General features: G+C 36.5%; 1 protein-coding gene across 1 annotated transcript in view; it reads left to right on the top strand.

Moving 5' to 3' along the window:
• LOC127656821 (inositol-tetrakisphosphate 1-kinase-like) overlaps nucleotides 1-21,300 on the top strand; it is an 82,364-nt gene that overhangs the window by 26,178 nt on the left and 34,886 nt on the right. The window contains exon 3 of the mRNA XM_052145300.1: nucleotides 1,650-1,674. Coding sequence (XP_052001260.1) covers nucleotides 1,650-1,674 — 25 coding nt within the window. The remainder of the gene's footprint in view (nucleotides 1-1,649; nucleotides 1,675-21,300) is intronic.

Raw genomic sequence — 21,300 nt, 5'->3', positions numbered from 1 at the left:
TACAGTTACAATTTAAATAATTGTTAATTAGAATACAGCGGTGAAACACTTTCTTATGATGTGTTACAAATACGAGCAGACAGAGAAGTAAGTTTGGAGCAGAGAAATAGAAATACACCTTCTGTATATTGTCAGCTTTACGCTAAGCAAAAATTTTATTTCTAGCCATTTTACATGCACGTTACCAGACATGATCATATTTTTTTATCAAGAAAATTCACGTTTGATCATCATTTCTTTTTTTCTAGTAAGACGTTTGACATTAGGGCAAAAATCATATTCTTGATATTCATTTTTATATTGTTTTCCTGTAAAAATATCTAAAAATCCTTAAAACAAGATCAGTTTGATTAATCTTGTTTTAGAAACAAAACTGCATAAGATATTTAGGTTTTTCAGAGAATGTATTTTTAACATGTGTATTTTGTCTTACTGTACTGGCAGAGTTTTTATAGTCAAGTGAAAAAAATCTACCAGTGCTGAAGAAGTAATCCAAAGTATTTAGAATATGTAACTGAACTTGAGTAATCTAACAGTAATCTAATATTTTACAAATTATATTTTGCAGCATGTATTCTGTAATATGTAGTGGAATATATTTCAGAAGTAATCCTCCCAACCTTGCCTCTGTCACTGGTTTTGATTAATGTAAGTGTGACGGCATACTGCACATTCAGGAGGAGTTCAGGCATGTTTCTTCTGTGCGCTGTGATGGGCTCAATGATTTATAGGAATCTGGTGTTCTGTGAAAAAATCAGCTTAAAACTCAAGGATATTTTTTGATAAATCTTTTTTTTTTAGTTTCCATATTCAGAAGGACCCCCCACATAATGAATTAAACAATATGTCCCTACTCATAAATAAGAAGTTCAGATCCAGTTTAAAATCACCCCCACGTTTGATGTTTTTTAGCAGAATAAGAAATGTTTTGACTCTCAGATACTTCTCATTCAATGGATAATCTTGACATTGGTATGGAATAATCTGAAGCATACAGAGAAACCAACTGCCTGGCTGCGTACTGACCCCATAAATTAAAATGTATGTATTTTTTATTACTACACCCAAAAGGATGCATGGCAAGTTTTCGTGGTAAATCCAAAGAGACAAACTTTAATACTTAATTTAACACAGTGACGTCTTCTTGAGTTGTTACCTAGTTACAGTGGTGAACAGCTGCCTCTTGTACTCACGTTGGTGACTTAATCGGATCGCGGTTTGGACCCAAATAAATGATGTGAAAACACAGACCAGCAGGGGCAGCAGGAGGGGGAGGAAACGAACTCTGGTTCAGTCCAAGTAATCAAACAAGCTTATCAAACATAGATGGCGGGATCTCTCAGTCTCTCAGGCAGTGAGGTTTAGCATTCATTTGACCGTGACCCCAGTTCAAACCTGGAGTGATCACAATAAAGTGGAGAGTGACTGGTCGGTCTGTTTATGAATTATGGGTTTAATAAACTTCAGTGATATTGAATATCTCAAACAGATCAAACTGCTTTTTTCATGTCAGAAACTAATCTACCATGACGATACAGTGTACGTTGAATTAAAAATTGTGAGTGTAATATCTTTTTTACTAATTTCTTGAAGCCTCTGTCATGGGCTAAAAATAACATTGTTTTTTTTTTTTTTTTACTTTCTTTCAGGAAAAGAGGGATAGAAGTTGTTCAGGTAAGCAGATCTCAACTCTTTGTGCATTTCAATATATGACCTGTTTGTGAAAATGCTGCCACCAGCACAGTTGAATGAAATCAGTTAATCCTGAAAAAAAAAACGAATTCTACATAGGTCAGACAATTGAAAATTTGACATTTGAATCAAACCAGATCTGAAATGAACCATAACATTATAACACTTTAAAAATCTGAACGGCAAGACTTCGTCTTTTATGAGGAAATGAACTGAAAAAATGTGCTTTTAGTGTGTTTTTAATGTTTTTGCTTTTTTGAAAAAACATCACAACTGTCTTCTATGTTACAACAGTACAAGATTCCATATTAAAATTATTACACATCTAGTTAATGTTAGATAATCTAGTTACATTTCCTAGCTAGCCTTGTGTGCTTGCTTTGTTCTTCGATATATTGCAAGAGAATATAGAGATAAATAAATGTAGAGATGCAGTATATTTTTTAGCAATAATGAAGACACATGTACAGTATATATTATTGTATATACACGTTTTGAGTGTTGCCATAAATACATCATTTCTTAGACTAAGGATATGAACAGCTCTGAGGAGAATCTCATAATTCTGACAAGATGTGAATGCAGTATGCAATTTCTCTTTCCGTGGAAACGGCAATCTCTGATTGGTGGCCTTTGCTTCAGGATTGTGGGTTCTGTAGTTTTTCCACAAGAATTGAATTGTAATTTTAATTTAACTTAATTGTTTACAAATAAAGTTAATATCTTACTGATTTGTGGCTTTTTCAGAAGCATATTCCATCGTTTTAAAACCTCAGAGCTTATGGTAGGTCTGTCTTATATGTTGGTTTTATGTTGGTTTATATGTTTTCACTACAGATCAGTTCACCCGTAGGTGATTTTGATTGGTATTTTTACTTCAGATCCTGACTGTTTAACTTTATTTTTTGTTTTGTTTTAATAAAGCGAACACTAAAGCTACTGAATTGGTGATAAAATGTGATCTCATTCTCATCTCAAAAACACAAATATAGACAAACACAATGTACTTAAGCTAACAACACACAACCAATTGTGATCTTTCATGACTTAGGTGAACACATCACATTAAACATGCACAGTGCTTTGGAAAATGTAAGTGATCCCTTGGATTTAATAACTGGTCAATCCTCCTTTAGCAGAATAACCTCAACCAAGCGTTTCCGGTAGCTGTGGATTAGACCTGCTCAGTGTTCAGAAGGAATTTTGTACCATTCTTCAAAACTGCTTAAGCTCGGCCATATTCATAGGATGTCTGGTGTGAATGGCTCCCATGAGGTCATTCCACAGCATCTCTATTGGGTTAAGGTCTGGGACCTGACTGTGCCAGTCCAAAAGGTGGAGCTTTTTATAAGCCATTCTGTAGTGGATTTATTTTGATGTTTAGTGTCATTGTCCTGCTGCATCACCCAACTTCTACTGGGCTTCAACTGGCACACAGCCACCCTGATATTATCCTGTAGGAAGTCTTGATACATTTTGGAATACATTTTTCCCTCAATGATGGTAGGCAGTCCAGGCCCCGATGCGGCAATGGAGCCCCAAATCATGATGCTTCCTCCACCGTACTTCACCATTGGGAACACACGCCATATGCTATGCTTCAAATTCATAGTTTCATCAGTCCACAACCTTTGATTGTCAAGTTGGTCTTAGGCAAACTTCAGCCGCAGAGCAATGTTTTTTTTTTTTTTTTTTTGGACAGCAGCAGCTTTCTTCATGGTGTCCTGCCATGGACACCATGCCTGTTTAATGCTTTCCGCATAGTAGACTCATGAACATGAGATGTTAATCAGGCCAATGATTCCTTCAAGTCTTTAGCGGCCACTCTAGAGGTTTTGTTTTACCTATTTGGGCATTCTGCAGTGTGCCCTTTGAGTCATCTTGGCTGGACGGCCAATTCTAGGGATAGCAGCCACAGTACCACTAGTACCAGTCTCTGTTTATAGACAATTTGTCTAACAGCGGACAGATTTAAGCTCTTCAAGATAAATTTGTAACCCTTTCCAGTTTATGCAAAGCAACAATTCTTGAGCGTAGGTCTTATGAGATCTCTTTTTTGCGAGGCATGGTGCCAGGTTTGCCAACTATTGACTCTGATTAGCTTTTGTTGATATGTTTTGGGTTTCACATACTTTTTCCAACCTACAATGTTAATGTTTGAATGATGTAATCAATATGTAAAAGAACATTACAATAATGTGTGTTATTAGTTTAAACAGATTGTGTTTTTTCATTATTGTAACTTGGATTAAGATCATACCAGATTTAAAGACAAATGTATACATAAATGCTGGGAAGGGTTAGAAGAGTTCACATTCTTTTTCGTGCCATTGTAGTTAAACGTGTTTCCATGATAAATAGTACTGTCACATCCGCAAATTTTTTGACATAGACAAGAAAGTCTGGTCTACAGCAATTACACCATGTACGGGTTACGTTGCTGACAAGCATCGGGCCAAAAAAAGGAGGAAGAAGAACATTGTCGGAAACTTACAAATTAATGACCATGAGGAAAGTCAAACATCTGCTGAAGATGATTCAATTCTAGGGGAAAGAGGTTGCACACCTTATGTAGGATTAAATCTGAAACTGAGTATGCTTCTTCAACTTCAAATTAAAAGGTAGCTTACCCTATGGAGTTTACTTGTAATCAAACAAGTTGTTTACATTCATTCTTGAGGCCTAATAAACATGTGGAATGCATATCCTTCTCCATTAATGCTCTAAAATGTATATAGTTATTGAATGATATGAAACAAAAATATATTGAGCCCTATAAGGAGGTTTTTCATACCAAAAAATCACAAAATCTCTCTCTTTCTCTGTTTGAGTTTTATTATTAAAAATGGAAAGTGTGGCTAGTTTGTTGTCATTAGAGGTGTTGTTTTGATAGTTAAGCCCAACGTGTTCTCATTAGTTACAGCTAAGCATGCTAATATTAACGTTTTAAAATTCCACGAATCAAGCGCCTGGAAAGCATCAAACTCAAAGACAGACACAAACTCCTCAACATTAAAGCTACACCTACTGACAACATTTTTTTTAAATAGCCTCAGTAAATTTAATCTATCAAAGATTCAAATGTTAAAGTTCATAGATTAACTTCTTTAGTGCTAGCATTACCAATCATCTTTCCACAGTTTAGTCTCTATGTGTATAGTGTTGCACAGCCAGACTCTTGACGTGCAGTGTACAGTCTGGTGCTCTTTGCAGTTCATTTTGACCAAGAACCACTTAGACAGGAAGAGAGTATCTGACTGTTTATTTTAAATGTACCATTTAAGGTTGGGATCTTTTCTGAAATGGCTTATACCAGAAGCATAGACCCAGATGGAAAAGGCAGAAAATATATATGGACTTTGTGAACAGAATTTCTGTCCATCAAGCTCTGATTGGGGGGGTATACTCTTCTGCTCGTAGATATCTACCTGATATCACCCAGATGTCCATTTGATGTTTGTGCTGTTTTAACTTCTGGAAGACGTATTTTTTACGTTGTTTGCTCATCTGCAATACGTATGTCTCGAATGTCAAGAAGACATTTAGCAGATGTCTTGGAGATATTTATGATTCAGAATGCTTGTAAATCTGATCTTTTTAAGATGTTTAGCAGATGTTAATTAGATATTGAAGATCATTAATGGACATCTCTGAGATGTATGTGTGCTATCTGGGTAGTTTAATTGTTACCAAGTATCTTTCAAAGATTTTATGCCATTAACCTGTTCAACTTTGGCAAATCCATTGTTTAGTTCTTCCTCAAAAGTGCTTATTGTCTCACCCCGATACCTTGGAATCTAATATAAAGAAAAACCTGCATACCCTCTCCTCCAAAAGCATGTGTAAAGCCAACCAATCAGACTGAAACTGTTTTTTAGACAGCTGTTGCCATTTATATATATATATATGTAAAAAAAAAACATTTATGTAATATGCATCATATGGTCACCGAAGGGACTGTTGGCGGTTCATTGGTGTGCCATCTGTGCCTGAGCATCAAAGATGTTTTTATGCCCGTGTTTGACATTCATTGTAATCGGGAGGATACATCAATGCATATGAATATCTAAAAGCAAGCAGTCACTTGAAACTGACCTCTCAGCTTTATTTTTAAGTCTGGGAAAAACAAAGGCACGACTCTCTAGTGAATGTATCGGCCTCCTTGGAATTGCTTTCAGCACACACAAAAACACATAGACCTGAAGTTTCATTGTTCTCTTCATTTTTGATACCACAGCAAAAACTAAAATGAATTATTATTAAATATTTGATATTGAATACACATTTTAAAAAGTTGAATATGAATATAAATAAAAAAAATTATTTAAAAGTAGGGCTGCACAGTTAATTGAAAAAAAAAGATATTACAGTTAAATCTTACGCAATTATATCGACGTGAAAGGTGTCAATTACAGCATTGCATTTAGATATACTCCCATTGCGACAACATTGTCTATTTACAACATATTTTGGCCCGCTGTGCATGAATGCAAAGGTAATTCTGAAGCAAATCAGTAATGATCACTATCTAAATTATACTGTGCACAATTTATTCATATTTATTTTTCATGTAATTAAAATATTAACCCTCCTATTGCATTGTCATTTTTGACCCAGGAGAAGTAGATAATCATTTTTAAATACCACATAGTTTTTAGTACGGGAGCCCAACTTTGGGACTTTTTCAAGACTGTCAAAATACACAATACATTTTTTTCAAATTTTTTTATAAAATTGTTTAAGAGATATAAACATTTCAATGTTTTTTTTTTTTTTTTTTTTTACATCTGTTGTGTTTCCGGGTCCATTTTCTCTGGGCATCAATTGTGGCTTTACACATTATATTAGGTAGATTCTTTAACATTTTGCCTCTTTCCCATACTCTCTTACACACTTTTTTTGTCTCTCACTTGAGCTACGTCCACATTAATCCTGATTAATCCACCGGGTTAAAATTGACCCACAAATGCAAAAGGTGTATGCAGATTCTGAACCTGTATGCAAATTCTGAAGATTCTCAAGATGTGTTAATACATAGCCTACATAAAGAAAATGGCATGCAACTGCCCCACACAAAATAAGTAAGTTCATGTAAATTCTATTAATCTAAATCAATAATCGCAATTATAATGTCAAAAGATATAATCGGCAATCAGCCCTATTAGAAAGGTATGCCTTTAAGTATTAAATAAATGTGTAGTAGTGATTAATAAAATAAACACTCAGAAACACTCTGTAATAAAGAACAAAGGAATTCTTTTACAAGTAATAGAACAAAACCAATGGAACAAAGATACAAATCAAGTTTTTCAGGTATCTAATAGGGCTGGGCATAGGACGATGTAATCGGATATCGACGATATCTTACAAAGATCCCGATGCCGAGTGCAAACAGAAAATGATCGACAATATCAGGAAATGGCAATACCATGGATCTGTGAAGTCGCCAAATATATTAAACAGTGGCCAGGTTGCGAAACTAGCACCCGCCACCTGCAGAATGCAACGAGGCTGAATCCAGTCCTCAAGCTCCTCGTCCAATTGTATTTCATGCGTGGTTAAGACGTCTGTTTGTTCAGTGACATGCAGCACAAATCTGTCTCGTGGAACACACGCATGTCGGCGTGCTTCACAAGCCTGTCTCTTAGAACAAGCGCATGTAAAGAGTTTTCACTCTTTTTTTTCAGTTTCATTCATCTGAAAATAGTTTTGCCAGAATAATTTGTCTATGAGAATGTTGCAAATTATCTCTGATCATCTCTGGTGGTGCTGTGAGTTTAGTGTGCTTTATTTCCACATGGTTGGCATACATTGTGAACACTACTCTGCAAGTTCAGTAATGTATATCTTTGTAATAAAGAAACAAAGATAAAAGTGATGAAATCATAAAATAATACAAAAGACACATTCACCTTGAACCTAAAATTGAGTTCTGTTTTATTTTCGTTTGGCTGTATTACCAAAATGCAATACAAACACAAATTATTTTATTGCTTTTTAAAGCCAAATAATGCCCTTTATAATGCCAAAATAATTACCAACCCTCGGCAGTGGGGTTGGCAAGTTTTTTTATTTTTTTGTTGTCAATTAATTGAAAGTCTATTTATTCCATTTTAAGAGTGTAGTCCATCATTAGACCAAGGTGATGCAGGCAGAGATCAGTGAGGTGCTTCACAGTTCAGCCAGCAGGTAATTTCAGTGAGGTCTATCATTAATCCAAGGTTCAGGCAGTGGCTTATGAAGTATCCCATGTCTTATGGTTGGAGTTGGCATCAGTTCATCCCCTGACTGAAGTGATGTCTGGCTGGCACCGGCTGCGTTTAGTCGTCATCACTCAGAGACACATAGCAGTGGATTCCGACACCAAGCAGGAAAGGAGGTGGATCTGGCCAGCTCTGGTAACCTTGGGATTTGAATCCTGAGGTTGAGACAGGGGGAAAAAATAGAATAATATTAGCATTACAGATGCTCCGATTGCAATTTTCTTGGCTGATTTCCGTTTATTCGCAAGTGTGACCTGCCGATACTGATTTTTTGAGAAGAACTATTATTGACCACATATACAAACAAAATCTACCTTTCTTCAATGCAAAATTTTATTTTCATAATAAAATTAATTATTAAACATTACAATTTCCCCCAAACTGCACTAAGTTACAGGATCTTCTCTCACTTAAATAACACTCAAAAGTGCTCTGTGACTGGAAAGAGGTAGAAATAACAATTAACTGCAAATGAGTTTTCATTTTCCACTCTTTTTATAAATGGACCTTTTCTCTTTATTACTCGTCTAACAAAACAATTCCAAAGATCTGAAAAACTGAAGTGTCCAATACGCTCAACTTACGTTAGATGTCCAAATATCAGTTGTAAAACTGATTGCTGCTTCGGGATCGGCTTGTACCATACCTGTCAACACTCCCGTTTTGTTATTTCTCCCAAAAAACTCCCTTAATTAGTATGGCCCAAACCACGTTATATGAATAATCAAATCAATATATTATTCCAAGGTGGTCCAGTTGCCAGATCTTGAATGAAACGCATCCTACCCACACAATCAACACATCATACAAATTACAAATCATTTATGACCTCAATCTGGCAACCTACAACCCATTTGCGCTGTTGATATCACGCGCAGGCAGTAGACACGGGATGTTAAATCAAGCATCACTGGTAGAGGGGAGGAGAAGACTCAGCTGGTGCTCCAGTGAAAAAAACTAAATATACATGTACATTTAACAACAGCTGGATGGAAGAATTGAATTTCATATCCCGAAGCCATATGGACAATACCCACACCTTTTGCAATGTGTGTCGCACTGATTTTAATATAGGACACGGTGGGAAAAATTACGTTACTCAGCACTTTAAATCAAAACGGCATAATTTGTATGTATTTAGCCTGCCTCTGCCATCCAGCACCCCCCTTCCCCTCTCCCGGATTTGTGTACCCAAATGTTGACAGATAACAGGCTGCATGTGACATGACACGAGATTAAACAACTCGGGCAACGCGATGTGAGAAAGTACCTCCTACTCTTTATCGAGGAAATTTATCCGATTTCTGAACCCTTTGTCCTCAACTATGGAGAACGGCTGGTCATCCAGGGCCATGAATTCCATAATTTTCCTCGTAATTGCTTTGGTCTTTTCGCTGCTCATACCAAGGAATGATAGGAGAGGCTGCTGACTTGTGGCTGGCTCTGAGCTCTGGCTAGCTTTAGCCGCTTTCACTTTTTAGCTTCTTTTTTAAAATGGGCATTTTCAGCTGGGTGAGGGTGTTTTAAATGTCTAATTAGGTTTGTTGATCCTAAAGTTATTGTGGTGGTTTACCCCCACGGTTTACTTTGGCCTTACAGTTATTATACATTTCGAACTTAATGTATTCTTCAATGACATGTTTACGTGCGGCTGTGACGTTATTGCCTGCGCCGCTGGCAACAAAACGGACCGGCTTGGAATCGGAAAGGCGTGAGGCTGAACGGCCGGTCACCGATCCGGGCCGAGCATGCGGAAAATTGGCTAATTCCGGTCCCTGGCCGGTCGATCGGTGCATCTCTAATTAGCATAGATGCCATTCCATTTTTTTGCAGAGTTATAGATCATGATCAATGTTTCTGGTTCCGGCAGACCTAACTAAAACAGCCTAATTGTGAGATGATGGATAAATTAGTTGTATGCCTGGCTAAATAGATTTTGAAACTTTAATTTTTAAAATTAAACTGAGAGAGTGTGTCTGCATCCCGAACAGAGTTAGGGATACTATTCCATAGTTTAGGAGCCAAATAGGAAAATCATCTACCTCCTTTTGTAGACTTTTATATTCTAGGAACTATTAACAGGCCAGAATTTTGCTATCATAATGAACGTGATGGAATATAGCGTGTCACAAGGTCACTTAAGTACTGCGGAGCTAGACCATTCAAAGCTTTGCAAGTAGTTAACAGAAGTTTTAAATTAAAACGAAATTTAACAGGTAGCCAATGTGATGATGATACAATTTTGCTAATATGATCATATTTCTTGGTTCTAGTCAGTACTCTGGCTGCTGCATTTTGAACCAATTGAAGTTTATTTATTGAACTTGCAGGACATTCTCCCATTAATGCTCCCATTAATCATCATACAATAATCTAGTCTTGAGGTCATGAATGCATTAATTAATTTTTCGGCATCATCAACAGAGAGCATGTGTCTTAACTTAGCAATATTTCTGAGGTGGAAGAATGCTGTTCTTCAAACATTGGAAGTTTGAAAGATTGGTATCAATTATAACACCGAAGTTCTTCGCTGTTGAAGATGATGTAACAGTACATCCATTGAGAGTCAAAATATATTGTTTTGGCTTATTTTTAGAGGTTTTTGGTCCAATAATTAGTACCATGGTCCATCGCTCTGTTTTGTCGTAATTGTGTAGAAGGAAATTTCTGTCCATCCAATCTTTGATTTCATTGATACATTGCAAATTTTAGGACTTGAAATTTCGTCAGGTTTTGAGGTATCGTTGGCATGACAGTGGAAACTTATTCCACAATTCCTGATAATAGCTCCCAGGAGAAGCATATATAAGAAGAAAAGAAGAGGCCCTAAAACTTATCCCTGTGGCACTCCATACTTAACTTTTCTTTGATTTGACAATTTCTCGTTACACTGACAATGTGGTAGCGGTCTGCTAAATAGGACCTAAACCATGCTAATGCAACTCCACAAATGCCGACATAATTCTCTAGTCTATTCAAGAGAATGTTGTGATCTATCGTGTTGAATGTAGCACTAAAATCTAAAAGCACTTGAAATGAAATGCAGCCACGATCAGATGATAAGAGCAAGTAATTTTTAACTCTGATAAGTGCAGTCTCTGTACTGTGATGGGGACTAAATCCTGACTGAAATAGTTCATATATTCAATTTCTCTATGGAAATGAACATTGTTTGGAGGACACTACCTTTTGTAGTATTTTCGACATAGTTGATCATACTTGGCATGTCGTTGTGTTCAGATAAACCAGACAATTTGTAATACATTGAAACACAGTAACCCAGACAATGACTTCATCTGGCTCGTTTCCTTCCTTAATGCTCCATGATTCATATTTAATTGAACTGTTTTGAGGCTGACTTAAAGGAGATTTGTGGCTCCATTTAAGACCAAGTGCATTTCCTGTTTCTCTCAAGTGCGTTAGTACATGAAGTGTCTCCAGTAATTTATTCATATTCATGGTTGGGTATTTCATTGATGGATGCATCTGGGTATAATATAATGAATCATTAGACAAGTGCTCATCATATGGAATTTTTCAGCCCTCTTCTTTGGTCAAGTGATCCTCTTTAGACCCAGAGACTGTAGGGTGCTCATCTCTCCCCTCAATATGCTTTCATACTCATTCCCTGCTTATTTTCAAAAAGAGTACCATCAAATACTAGCACTGCCAGGAAGAGTGTCAATATTTCATGAATGAGGTAAGATTAAAGCGTTCAGGGATGGGATCACCCACTGTCTAGGCTCTTTTATTCTCTTCTAAGTTTATTTTTGGTTCCAACTTATTGTGGCGTTGATCTGCCTCACGATTCCTCCTCAAACCAACTGTTTAAACCCTAGTGATCTACCGAGATGACAGTGCTGTATTTGAATGTTTTTGTAGGTTAAAGGAAAATGTTTTAATTCTGTCATTATTGACTTGCCCTCTTGTCGTTTTAAACCTGTATGCTGTAATGTTTTTTCCTTGGTTCACAAAAGTAGACATTTATGAGGAATCGGTACAGAGCTCTTCCCATACATTGACTGTTCGTAGTGACCAGGGGCTGTCAAGCTCCCAAATGAACAAAAAACAACATGAAAGGCACCATGAAAGCAGTATAAAGTAGTCCATATGATTTCTGTGCTGTATTCCGATAATTTTGCCCTTCCCTTCTCATCTAAAATAAAAAAAATGGTGTCACATTGGATTACACAAACAAGAACCAGTGCGTCACAATTTTAGAATCTGGGCAGAATTGACTGATCTAGGCAGAATTACACATCCTTGTGGTTATTACTGTAATTCATTAAAGCTGTACAGCTTTCAAAACTCCTGCTATTTCAAATCAACGCTTGTCCTGATGATTTTAACTCAGAACGACTGTTTCAGAATGTGACTCTCCACTCGACTATTCCACATGTCTCTCTCTACCAGCCATCTGCCTGCTGTTTCTCTGAGCAAAAATGACTCATCAGAGCAGGACTGGGTCACCGTCTGACCTCTGCCAGCTCATTTTAATCATGAGTGCTCAGTATGTTATAGTAATGACAGCTGGAAATCTCACATTGGGATTGGCAGATCGATACTAAATTATCGATATTTCTAATACTGATGTGGTATCAAGAATATCGATTTAATATTAAAATATTGATTCTGAAGTTTTTTTTTAACCAGTGATCTTAATATTTAGAAAACATGACTATTAATGCATCTCATAAGCTTCAAAGTGGAAAAAAAGAATTCTATTAGCAAATTGTTGCATTGAACCAGAACTATTTTTTCTTTCCGCTCGTGCAGAAATGCTAAATGATCTGTAATCCTCATTAATAAATTATACCCTTATGAAAACTTACCATGGATTTACTGTTGTAATATTGTATTAACCATGACTGTAGTAACCCTATATTTTTTTTGGTTCTTTTTGGCTGTAACCAAGGTTTTGATACAATTAACCGTGGCTTTACTACAGCTTTACTGTAGTGTCCAATAATAACATCTATGGTTAATTTTGAAGTTTTAGATGTGGCTATGCTAAGTAATAATTATAGGGTAAACAAAGCACCCTAATAATTTCTGTTTAGGCCCATAAATATAGAAAACATTTAAGTAATAATGAAGTTACTCATTTTATCCAAAGAATTCGTAAAAATGTATTTAATAGAGGTATCTCTATTGATATCGGCGACATTGGCTTAAAAGTACTTGGAATCGGAACGAAAAGAAAATAAGTGGTATCGCACATCCATAATGAAGATCTCGCTGCAATGCATGCAACTGTGAACTCAGGAGCTGCGTTCCATTTCACTTTAAACATCCCCTCGCTAACTCCACTAAGCACTTCCCCTCGTGGGAATCCCCGCCGCCATTTCATTAAGTGAGCGAGGAAAGTTTCTGTTGACAGACCCTCAACCCCTCAATTTTGACAGAGGGAGCGAGCCTACTCAGATGTACGCTTCAGGCAGCTCCATATCCCACAATGCAACTCGATTGTGACGTGACAGCAGATTGTGCTTCATAAACCCAACCCCCACACAACTCTAAAGTATGATGGAAGTGAATTACAGTTTAGAAAATTTATATTGAGATTTAACAGTATAATACTTGTAGCTACATTACACTGTTTATCACATAGTCATAGCCTATGTGTTCATTGTTATGTTAACATTTTCATTTGTATAAATCTTTATTAATCCTTTCTAACAATTCATTCAATGAAAAAAAGTTTTACATATGAGATTTATACATACGCCTCTGAAATCAATCTCCGAAAACATTGTCTTCTCAGGTGCAAAAATATCTAAATAATTCTACAAACTGACATCAACCTTCAAAGTGATCAAGGGTTAAGGGTGTTCCAGTTAAAACCATTGCACGTCTTCCGCCAGTAGTGGACTCTCATGCAACGTAAGCAGTGATTACTTAGAATTCATGAAATGGAGTGAAGATTGCGAGGGAAGGGGTTACAAATGTGAAATGGAACGCAGCCCTGGAACTCAGGTTAGCAGTTTGAATCAGATTCACTTTCTTAGCGAATCAGCCGTCAGTGAGTTCATTGAAAGAAATATGGCACAAATGCACTTTCCAAGCAAAGCATTTCATAAAAAAGCATTTGTTGGGTTTTAAGTTATAAGACAATATATATATCGGTAAAAAGTTAAAGTATTTGGATTTTTTGTTGTCGATCATTGCATGGTTAATTTAATATTCTTTACGCAACGTAATGCTTTCTACACTGGGATACACACAAATACACCTGCGTACACACCGTGATATCACCGCATAACACACAGGTGTCAAACTCTCTTAATTTCATGTGGCCTGTAAGCTAGTTTCTGAAACGTAGGATAAAGCAGCGCAAGCGCAGGACTATGGGAGTACAACAATTTTGTATCATACTATACATAAATAAATAGTGTACATGAGTGTGATTAAAACCAAGCATAGCAAAATTAAGAGCTGTGAAACCTCCCCAGATAGGCGGTGCTGAACTCTCACTTGAAAGCTCAAAAGACAGATGGCAAACGTCAAGTATATTGTATCGTTACAGCTTGTTGAATCACTGGATTTGCAAAGCAGATACAGAAGCAGCAAGTTGCAATTAACAGCCAGCCTCTCCCAGCCAACACGTGATTACAAGCACAGTAAGATGCTCATAACTATCATAAACTAGCTTATTTAAAAAAGACAACGAAAGAAACCCTCGAATACATGACTCATTATTCTCTGCTTTTGACATCGATATGACATGGCTATGAAGCACTACAACTGCATGCATTGGATAAGCCGACAAGACTGCTAAAGTTTAAATTCAATGTGAAATGGGAGGAAGAGGGTAAAAAACACAAAATAATATTGTTTATGTACTTACACTCACCTAAAAGATTATTAGGAACACCATACTAATACTGTGTTTGAACCCCTTTCACCTTCAGAACTGCCTTAATTCTACGTGGCATTGATTCAACAAGGTGCTGAAAGCATTCTTTAGAAATGTTGGCCCATATTGATAGGATAGCATCTTGCAGTTGATGGAGATTTGTGGGATGCACATCCAGGGCACGAAGCTCCCGTTCCACCACATCCCAAAGATGCTCTATTGGGTTGAGATCTGGTGACTGTGGGGGCCATTTTAGTACAGTGAACTCATTGTCATGTTCAAGAAACCAATTTGATATGATTCGAGCTTTGTGACATGGTGCATTATCCTGCTGGAAGTAGCCATCAGAGGATGGGTACATGGTGGCCAGAAAGGGATGGACATGGTCAGAAACAATGCTCAGGTAGGCCGTGGCATTTAAATGATACCCAATTGGCACTAAGGGGCCTAAAGTGTGCCAAGAAAACATCCCCCACACCATTACACCACCACCACCAGCCTGCACAGTGGTAACAAGGCATGATGGATCCATGTTCTCATTCTGTTTACGCCAAATTCTGACTCTACCATCTGAATGTCTCAACAGAAATCGAGACTCATCAGACCAGGCAACATTTTTCCAGTCTTCAACTGTCCAATTTTGGTGAGCTCTTGCAAATTGTAGCCTCTTTTTCCTATTTGTAGTGGAGATGAGTGGTACCCGGTGGGGTCTTCTGCTGTTGTAGCCCATCCGCCTCAAGGTTGTGCTTGTTGTGGCTTCACAAATGCTTTGCTGCATACCTTGCGACCCTCTGGTGGTCCCCGGACCCCAGGTTGAAAACCCCTGGTCTAATGCAATGACAATTAGCCATTTTAGCCATTCTTAAGTATTCACTTTATGGGGCCACTGTATGTTTTTTCTTACCATTTTTATTTGGGTTCTTGTGATTGTGGACTGTATGATATTAAACAAAGATGAGCCACGGAAAGGCACTATAAAACAGCCTCCCATCATCTTAATGCACACACAGACACAGACATCACAGGTCATGTACTGCCTGTGGACGTTGGTATTTTGTTACTTGTGCTGTCTCAGTTGCCACACAGCATCATGAATAACTGATTCACCATGTCTCTACACAGAGAAATGGAAGTGACTCTCACCATTTGGGATGCTTCGATCGATCGGCCACCGATCGGTATCGGCCAATGTTCATGATCGGTAATTTGGCCAATGAGCCATGAGCCGATCGTTCATGCCGCAAAAGACTCGTGGCTCCTTAAAAGACATCAGCTTTACTATCATGGAGTGGGGAATACTGGCATAGCTTTCTAAGACAACAAACTTGATTCAGCAGTTAAGAACAATGCACTGTGAGAGGTGTGGCGAATATGAAAAGGTTGTGTTCTGTACCGTTAATGTAGCATTTCACACACGACAAGGCAAAAACAGCGTGAGCTGTGAAACGGTCCTTATCGTTCATGGCGGCAGCTTTTCAGTCTCCACCGGGCATACGCTTCTCAGTAGTAACCTGAGTTACAAGATGTGGTGTAATTCAAACATCTTTATTAAAATTCTTCCGATTTATCGGCATTAACAATAGTAGCACCTAGAATCCAGAAACATGCGCTCTTTCTCTGCTTTCCTTTCATCACTTGCCCTCATGAGAGAGCGTGTGTTCCTCTCATTAAAGTTCAAGTGAAAAATTTATTATTAATACAATCATCCAACTAAATGATAAGGCAGGGAAGAAATGTATAAATAGAACGGTTCTTTATTCAAAATGAATATACCATAATATAATGCAAAAATAAAATAGAAATAAAGCTTAATTTTTTTTAATAAGCCTTTTAAACTTTTTTTTTCAGCAAAAACTAGGTAAAGTGGTATTACTAGAAAGAGGAAAATTCAATTTATAGTGACAGAGTGCAGAAAGCTTACATATAGCCAGTTATGACCGAGGTCCTGATAAACTGTGAAATGAATGGTATCGGCTGATCAGGTGACAAGAAGATCAGTGATCGGTTATTGGCTAAAAAAAAATCCAGATTTGTGCATCCCTACTCTGCATGAATAATATTAAGACTAGGTCTTCGGAGATGAATTATATTTGTCAGCTACCTTTTACTGTGATAAAAATGAGGTGACATCTAGTGGTCAACCTATATATTGTCGAGGTGGATAAATCAGCCGATATTTGAAAATGTGTAACTATCGGCATCTGCCGACATGATACGATTCAAGCTTTGAAAAGGAACTGTTGTTGAAGGATGGAGCAGTTAAAAACACTTGGACCCAAATAGGGATGTGCACGAGTAGTCGAATATTTGAATATTCGTTCTGCAACAATTATTGAATAGTAAAAATACTATCCGAATTTCGTACGTTTTGCTTTGCTGACCATATATACAGTGAGATGCATGTTCAATCCTGATCACACAAACTAAAACTGCCAGTTACAACAGAATGCACTGTGTGGCGCTGTTGAGTGTGGACATGAGTTGATCACATTTGTTGAGCAAACGGTCTGTCAGTACGTTCAGATGGACACCAGATAAGCGGGTTATTGTGAGAATGTGGCTTACTGTGAGAAAGCTGTGTTCCTGTTTAAATGTACTGGATAAGTGGTGTACACTTTACTCTCGTATATGTGCAGCTCATCAGAAAGCAGCGTCCCGTTGCAACGTAATCTCCGCGAAGCTTCTGTAAATAACAAACATAGCATCCGAGAAAGTCTTTGCTAGCTGAGGTAAGGGACATTCAATCATTTAAACCGGCGTGTATAAATGAGTATAGTTTACTAAGCATGTGGATATGCTTGTTTTTCTCAACAAAAACATGAGATACAATATAAACATGATAACTATTATTTGCCGAGTGTTTATAGTCGTCCTGCACGTTAACTGCGTCAGTCGACTTCATTAGCGGTTTCTTTTTCTTCGCTTTATGTGAGCTTAAATACTTTCATTCTATTATTTTTTTGTTTTCACACATTGCTTGTTTAAATATATATACATATATATAGGACATGATATAAGCTTGTTTTGATTATAATTAGAAGCTTGTTTTTTTAATGGTGAAGCAAGCTTTATGACTAAAAAAAATATTTTACAATGTCTCTTTCTCATTAATTACCTTCATTTAAATAAAAGAATATTCAAATATAAAAAATGTTATGAGATTAAATATTCTAAAACCAAATTATTGATGAATGCCCATCCCTAGACCGAGACATAAAACAGTAAGTAAACAGTTCCATTTATGAATATTTCAAATGTCATGACATTTTGATATATTCAGATGAAATGTGTTAGATTTGCGTTGTGTAAACCCTGAAATGTAGTTTTATAATGTTGAGGGGATGGTTAAGTCTCTTCAGATTGAGTTTCAAATATGCCTGTATTTGAGGTGCTGCACAATGTTAGCCAATCATATCAGCGGCCGTTTATGTTGACGTTTTAAGGAGGAACTTTTGACAAACCCGAGCTTTTCAGACTGAGGACTGGGTGGAAAATGATATATAATCATATATTACTAAATTATGACTGTTTTGGTGCAAAAAAACTTTTATAATATTATCAGTGGACCTCAGGGAAGAAAAAAAAGCATTTCATGACCCCTTTAAAGATTCTTACAAAGAACTTTTGAGTAAATAGAATTCCAAATAAGAGTTCATTAATTTTTTAGCAGATTTATGGATACGTTATTTATTTACTATACATAATTAGGTGATATATTGATTATATTATATATTATAGCTGCCTACCAGCCATTAAAACCCCACATTGATCAACCACTAGAGACAAATAAACTAAATATGAAACTCCCTGTAACTCTCATGTCGTTCCAGAAATGTTGACCTACTACTTTCTTTTTTATGTGGAACACAAAAAGGAAGAATTTTCAGGAATAAGTTTTCAATATAAGGCAGTGGACAGTGCCTCTCTTTAAACCTTTAAAAAGGACCAAAATTCCTTTTGAAGTACTCCATGTGACTGTTTTAGTCTTCTAAAGATATGCGATTTAGGTTTTGCAGAGAAACAACCTGAAATGGAAGTCATTTTTCAGTGAAAATCTTTCCGTCCTTCATGCGTTCATGAGTGCATGAGAGAAGCTTGTGCGCAGTGGGATGCTTGTTTTGAGCAAAATGACAAAATTTAGATTTTTGGGTGAAATATTCTAATCATTTTGACTGTCACGAGATTGATTGATTGATTTTTAGTGTATTAAAGTTGTAATACATTTTAATCTATCGTAATTTAATCTGTCAGATACATAGGGCAGTAAATGTGACATGCTAATGCATGTATTGAAGTGTAATATAATTTTTGTTATAACAGCTTTGCAGTGGTTAAGATGAACTGCTAAATAGAAACCATATTTGAGATGATACATCCTGATAAATGCTGATGAAATACTTGTACTTGTGAGAAGTGTAACTGATTGTATGGCAATATCAATTTTACATCACCTGCCTTTTATAAAGTATAATAAACAGAGAGTCTCTAGGATTAAAAATGAGAAAAAGTTCTCCTGTTACCATACCTCTGTGGGATAGTGGAGCTAATGTTTATTCAACACACAATTGTAGGCTGTTGGACACAGATTTTACATTGAACATCAAGTGCAACCCAACAGGTTATCAAATGGTTACCATGGTTACCGGACCCAATAATATATCAAAATGATTAACATGACCATAGTGATTCAACAGACTAACACATAACAAACACTGTGCCAGATATTTTATAAGTGTTAGCATATTAGCAAGTGGCAGAATAATTTGGCCTAAATACTGTATGAGTGTTTGAAATTTGATTGGATGCACGGCCTATTTGCATTGTATTTGCATAGCTTTTTTTTTTGTTTCAATGCTGCACGCAACCCTCTAGTTGAGAACCACTGCTCTAGATGCTGATGCCAACCACTTGTGGGAAGACTCTTACTGGAACTCAAAGTTAATATACTGTACAGACACTTTGGAGAGTCATCTGGGTTTAAACACTCAGTTACTCTTCAGCCATACAAGGAAATAGATTATGTCCCTGTGGCTTTTTGCCATATTGTACTTTTATTTTTGTGCAATTTAAGGGTTATCATGCCAATACTTTTTAAATGTGCCTACTCACTAAATGTAATCTGTCAGTAAGTAAACAGAAGTTTCTCTGAAGTTTATGGCTGAAATTAATACTGTACATAAAAGATTTCTTCTCTGCAGGTTTCCCAGGGTCATGGAAACATTAAAGATTAATTAAATATTTTTCTGGTTAAGCTCTGCTCTAAATTATTTAATTGGTTAGTTCAGGGGTGTCAAACACATTTGAGGGCCAAACTGTTAATATATGTGTATATACTTTATATATGTGCATATACGGTGTGTATGTATATACATTACTGTGCAAAAGTCTTCAAAGTCTTCATGCAAAAGATGTTTCACCAAAACTTTTGTCTTAAGATGGTTATTTATATCTTCAGCTTTAGTGTGTCAATAGGAAATATAAATGTTAGACTCCCAAACATTACTTTTGCAAATAGAAACGATTAGAATAGAAGAACAGGAAGCCCTGCAACAGATGTCATGTCCCCACTGAACATCGAGTCAGTCAGAGATTCCATAAAGAGAAGCAATTGAGATTAGATAGATAGAAGAACTGTGGTGAATTCTCCAAGAAGCTTGGAAACAACCAAGAAAAACTGTGTCCAGGTTTACCGATGAGAATTGGTGCTGTTTTGTAGTATACTTTGTATGATGTTAATTGATAAATGAAAAGTATTTGTCATATTTGAAGACATCCTCACAATGCAACATTGTTCACAAGTGCCTAAAACGTTTGCACAGTACTGTGTGTGTGTGTGTGTGTGTGTGTGTGTGTGTGTGTGTGTGTGTGTGTGTGTGTGTGTGTGTGTATATTATATATATATATATATATATATATATATATATATATATATACATACATACAGATTTTGCTGTTTCAGAAGAAAATTTGTACTTTAATTCACCAAAGTAGAATTCAACAACTGATCACAAAGTATATTCAGGACATTACTGATGTAAAAAACAGCACTATCACTATTTGAAAAAATCATTTTTGATCAAATCTTGACAGACCCCATTTCCAGCAGCCATCACTCCAACACCTTATCCTTGAGTAATCATGCTAACTTGATCATTTGGTACTAGAAAATCACTTGCCATTATATCAAACACAGCTGAAAGCTATTTGATTCATTAAATGAAGCTTATAATTGTCTTTGTGTTTGTTTTTGAGTTGCCACAGTATGCAGTAGACTGGCATGTCTTAAGATCAATATTAGGTCTAAAATGGCAAAAAAGAAACGGCTTTCTCTAGAAACTCATCAGTCAATCATTGTTTTGAGGAATAAAGGTTATACAATGCTTGAAATAACCAAAAAAACGAAGATTTCATACAAAGGTGCACACTACAGTCTTCAAAGTAAAGAAGAACTAGATCTAACAAGGACAGAAAGAGATGTGGAAGGCCAGA

This window comes from Xyrauchen texanus, chromosome 16 (genome assembly GCF_025860055.1).
Source record: "Xyrauchen texanus isolate HMW12.3.18 chromosome 16, RBS_HiC_50CHRs, whole genome shotgun sequence".
Lineage (NCBI taxonomy): Eukaryota > Metazoa > Chordata > Actinopteri > Cypriniformes > Catostomidae > Xyrauchen > Xyrauchen texanus.
Note: the sequence above shows the minus strand (reverse complement) of the source record. Positions and strands in the feature narration are given on the sequence as shown.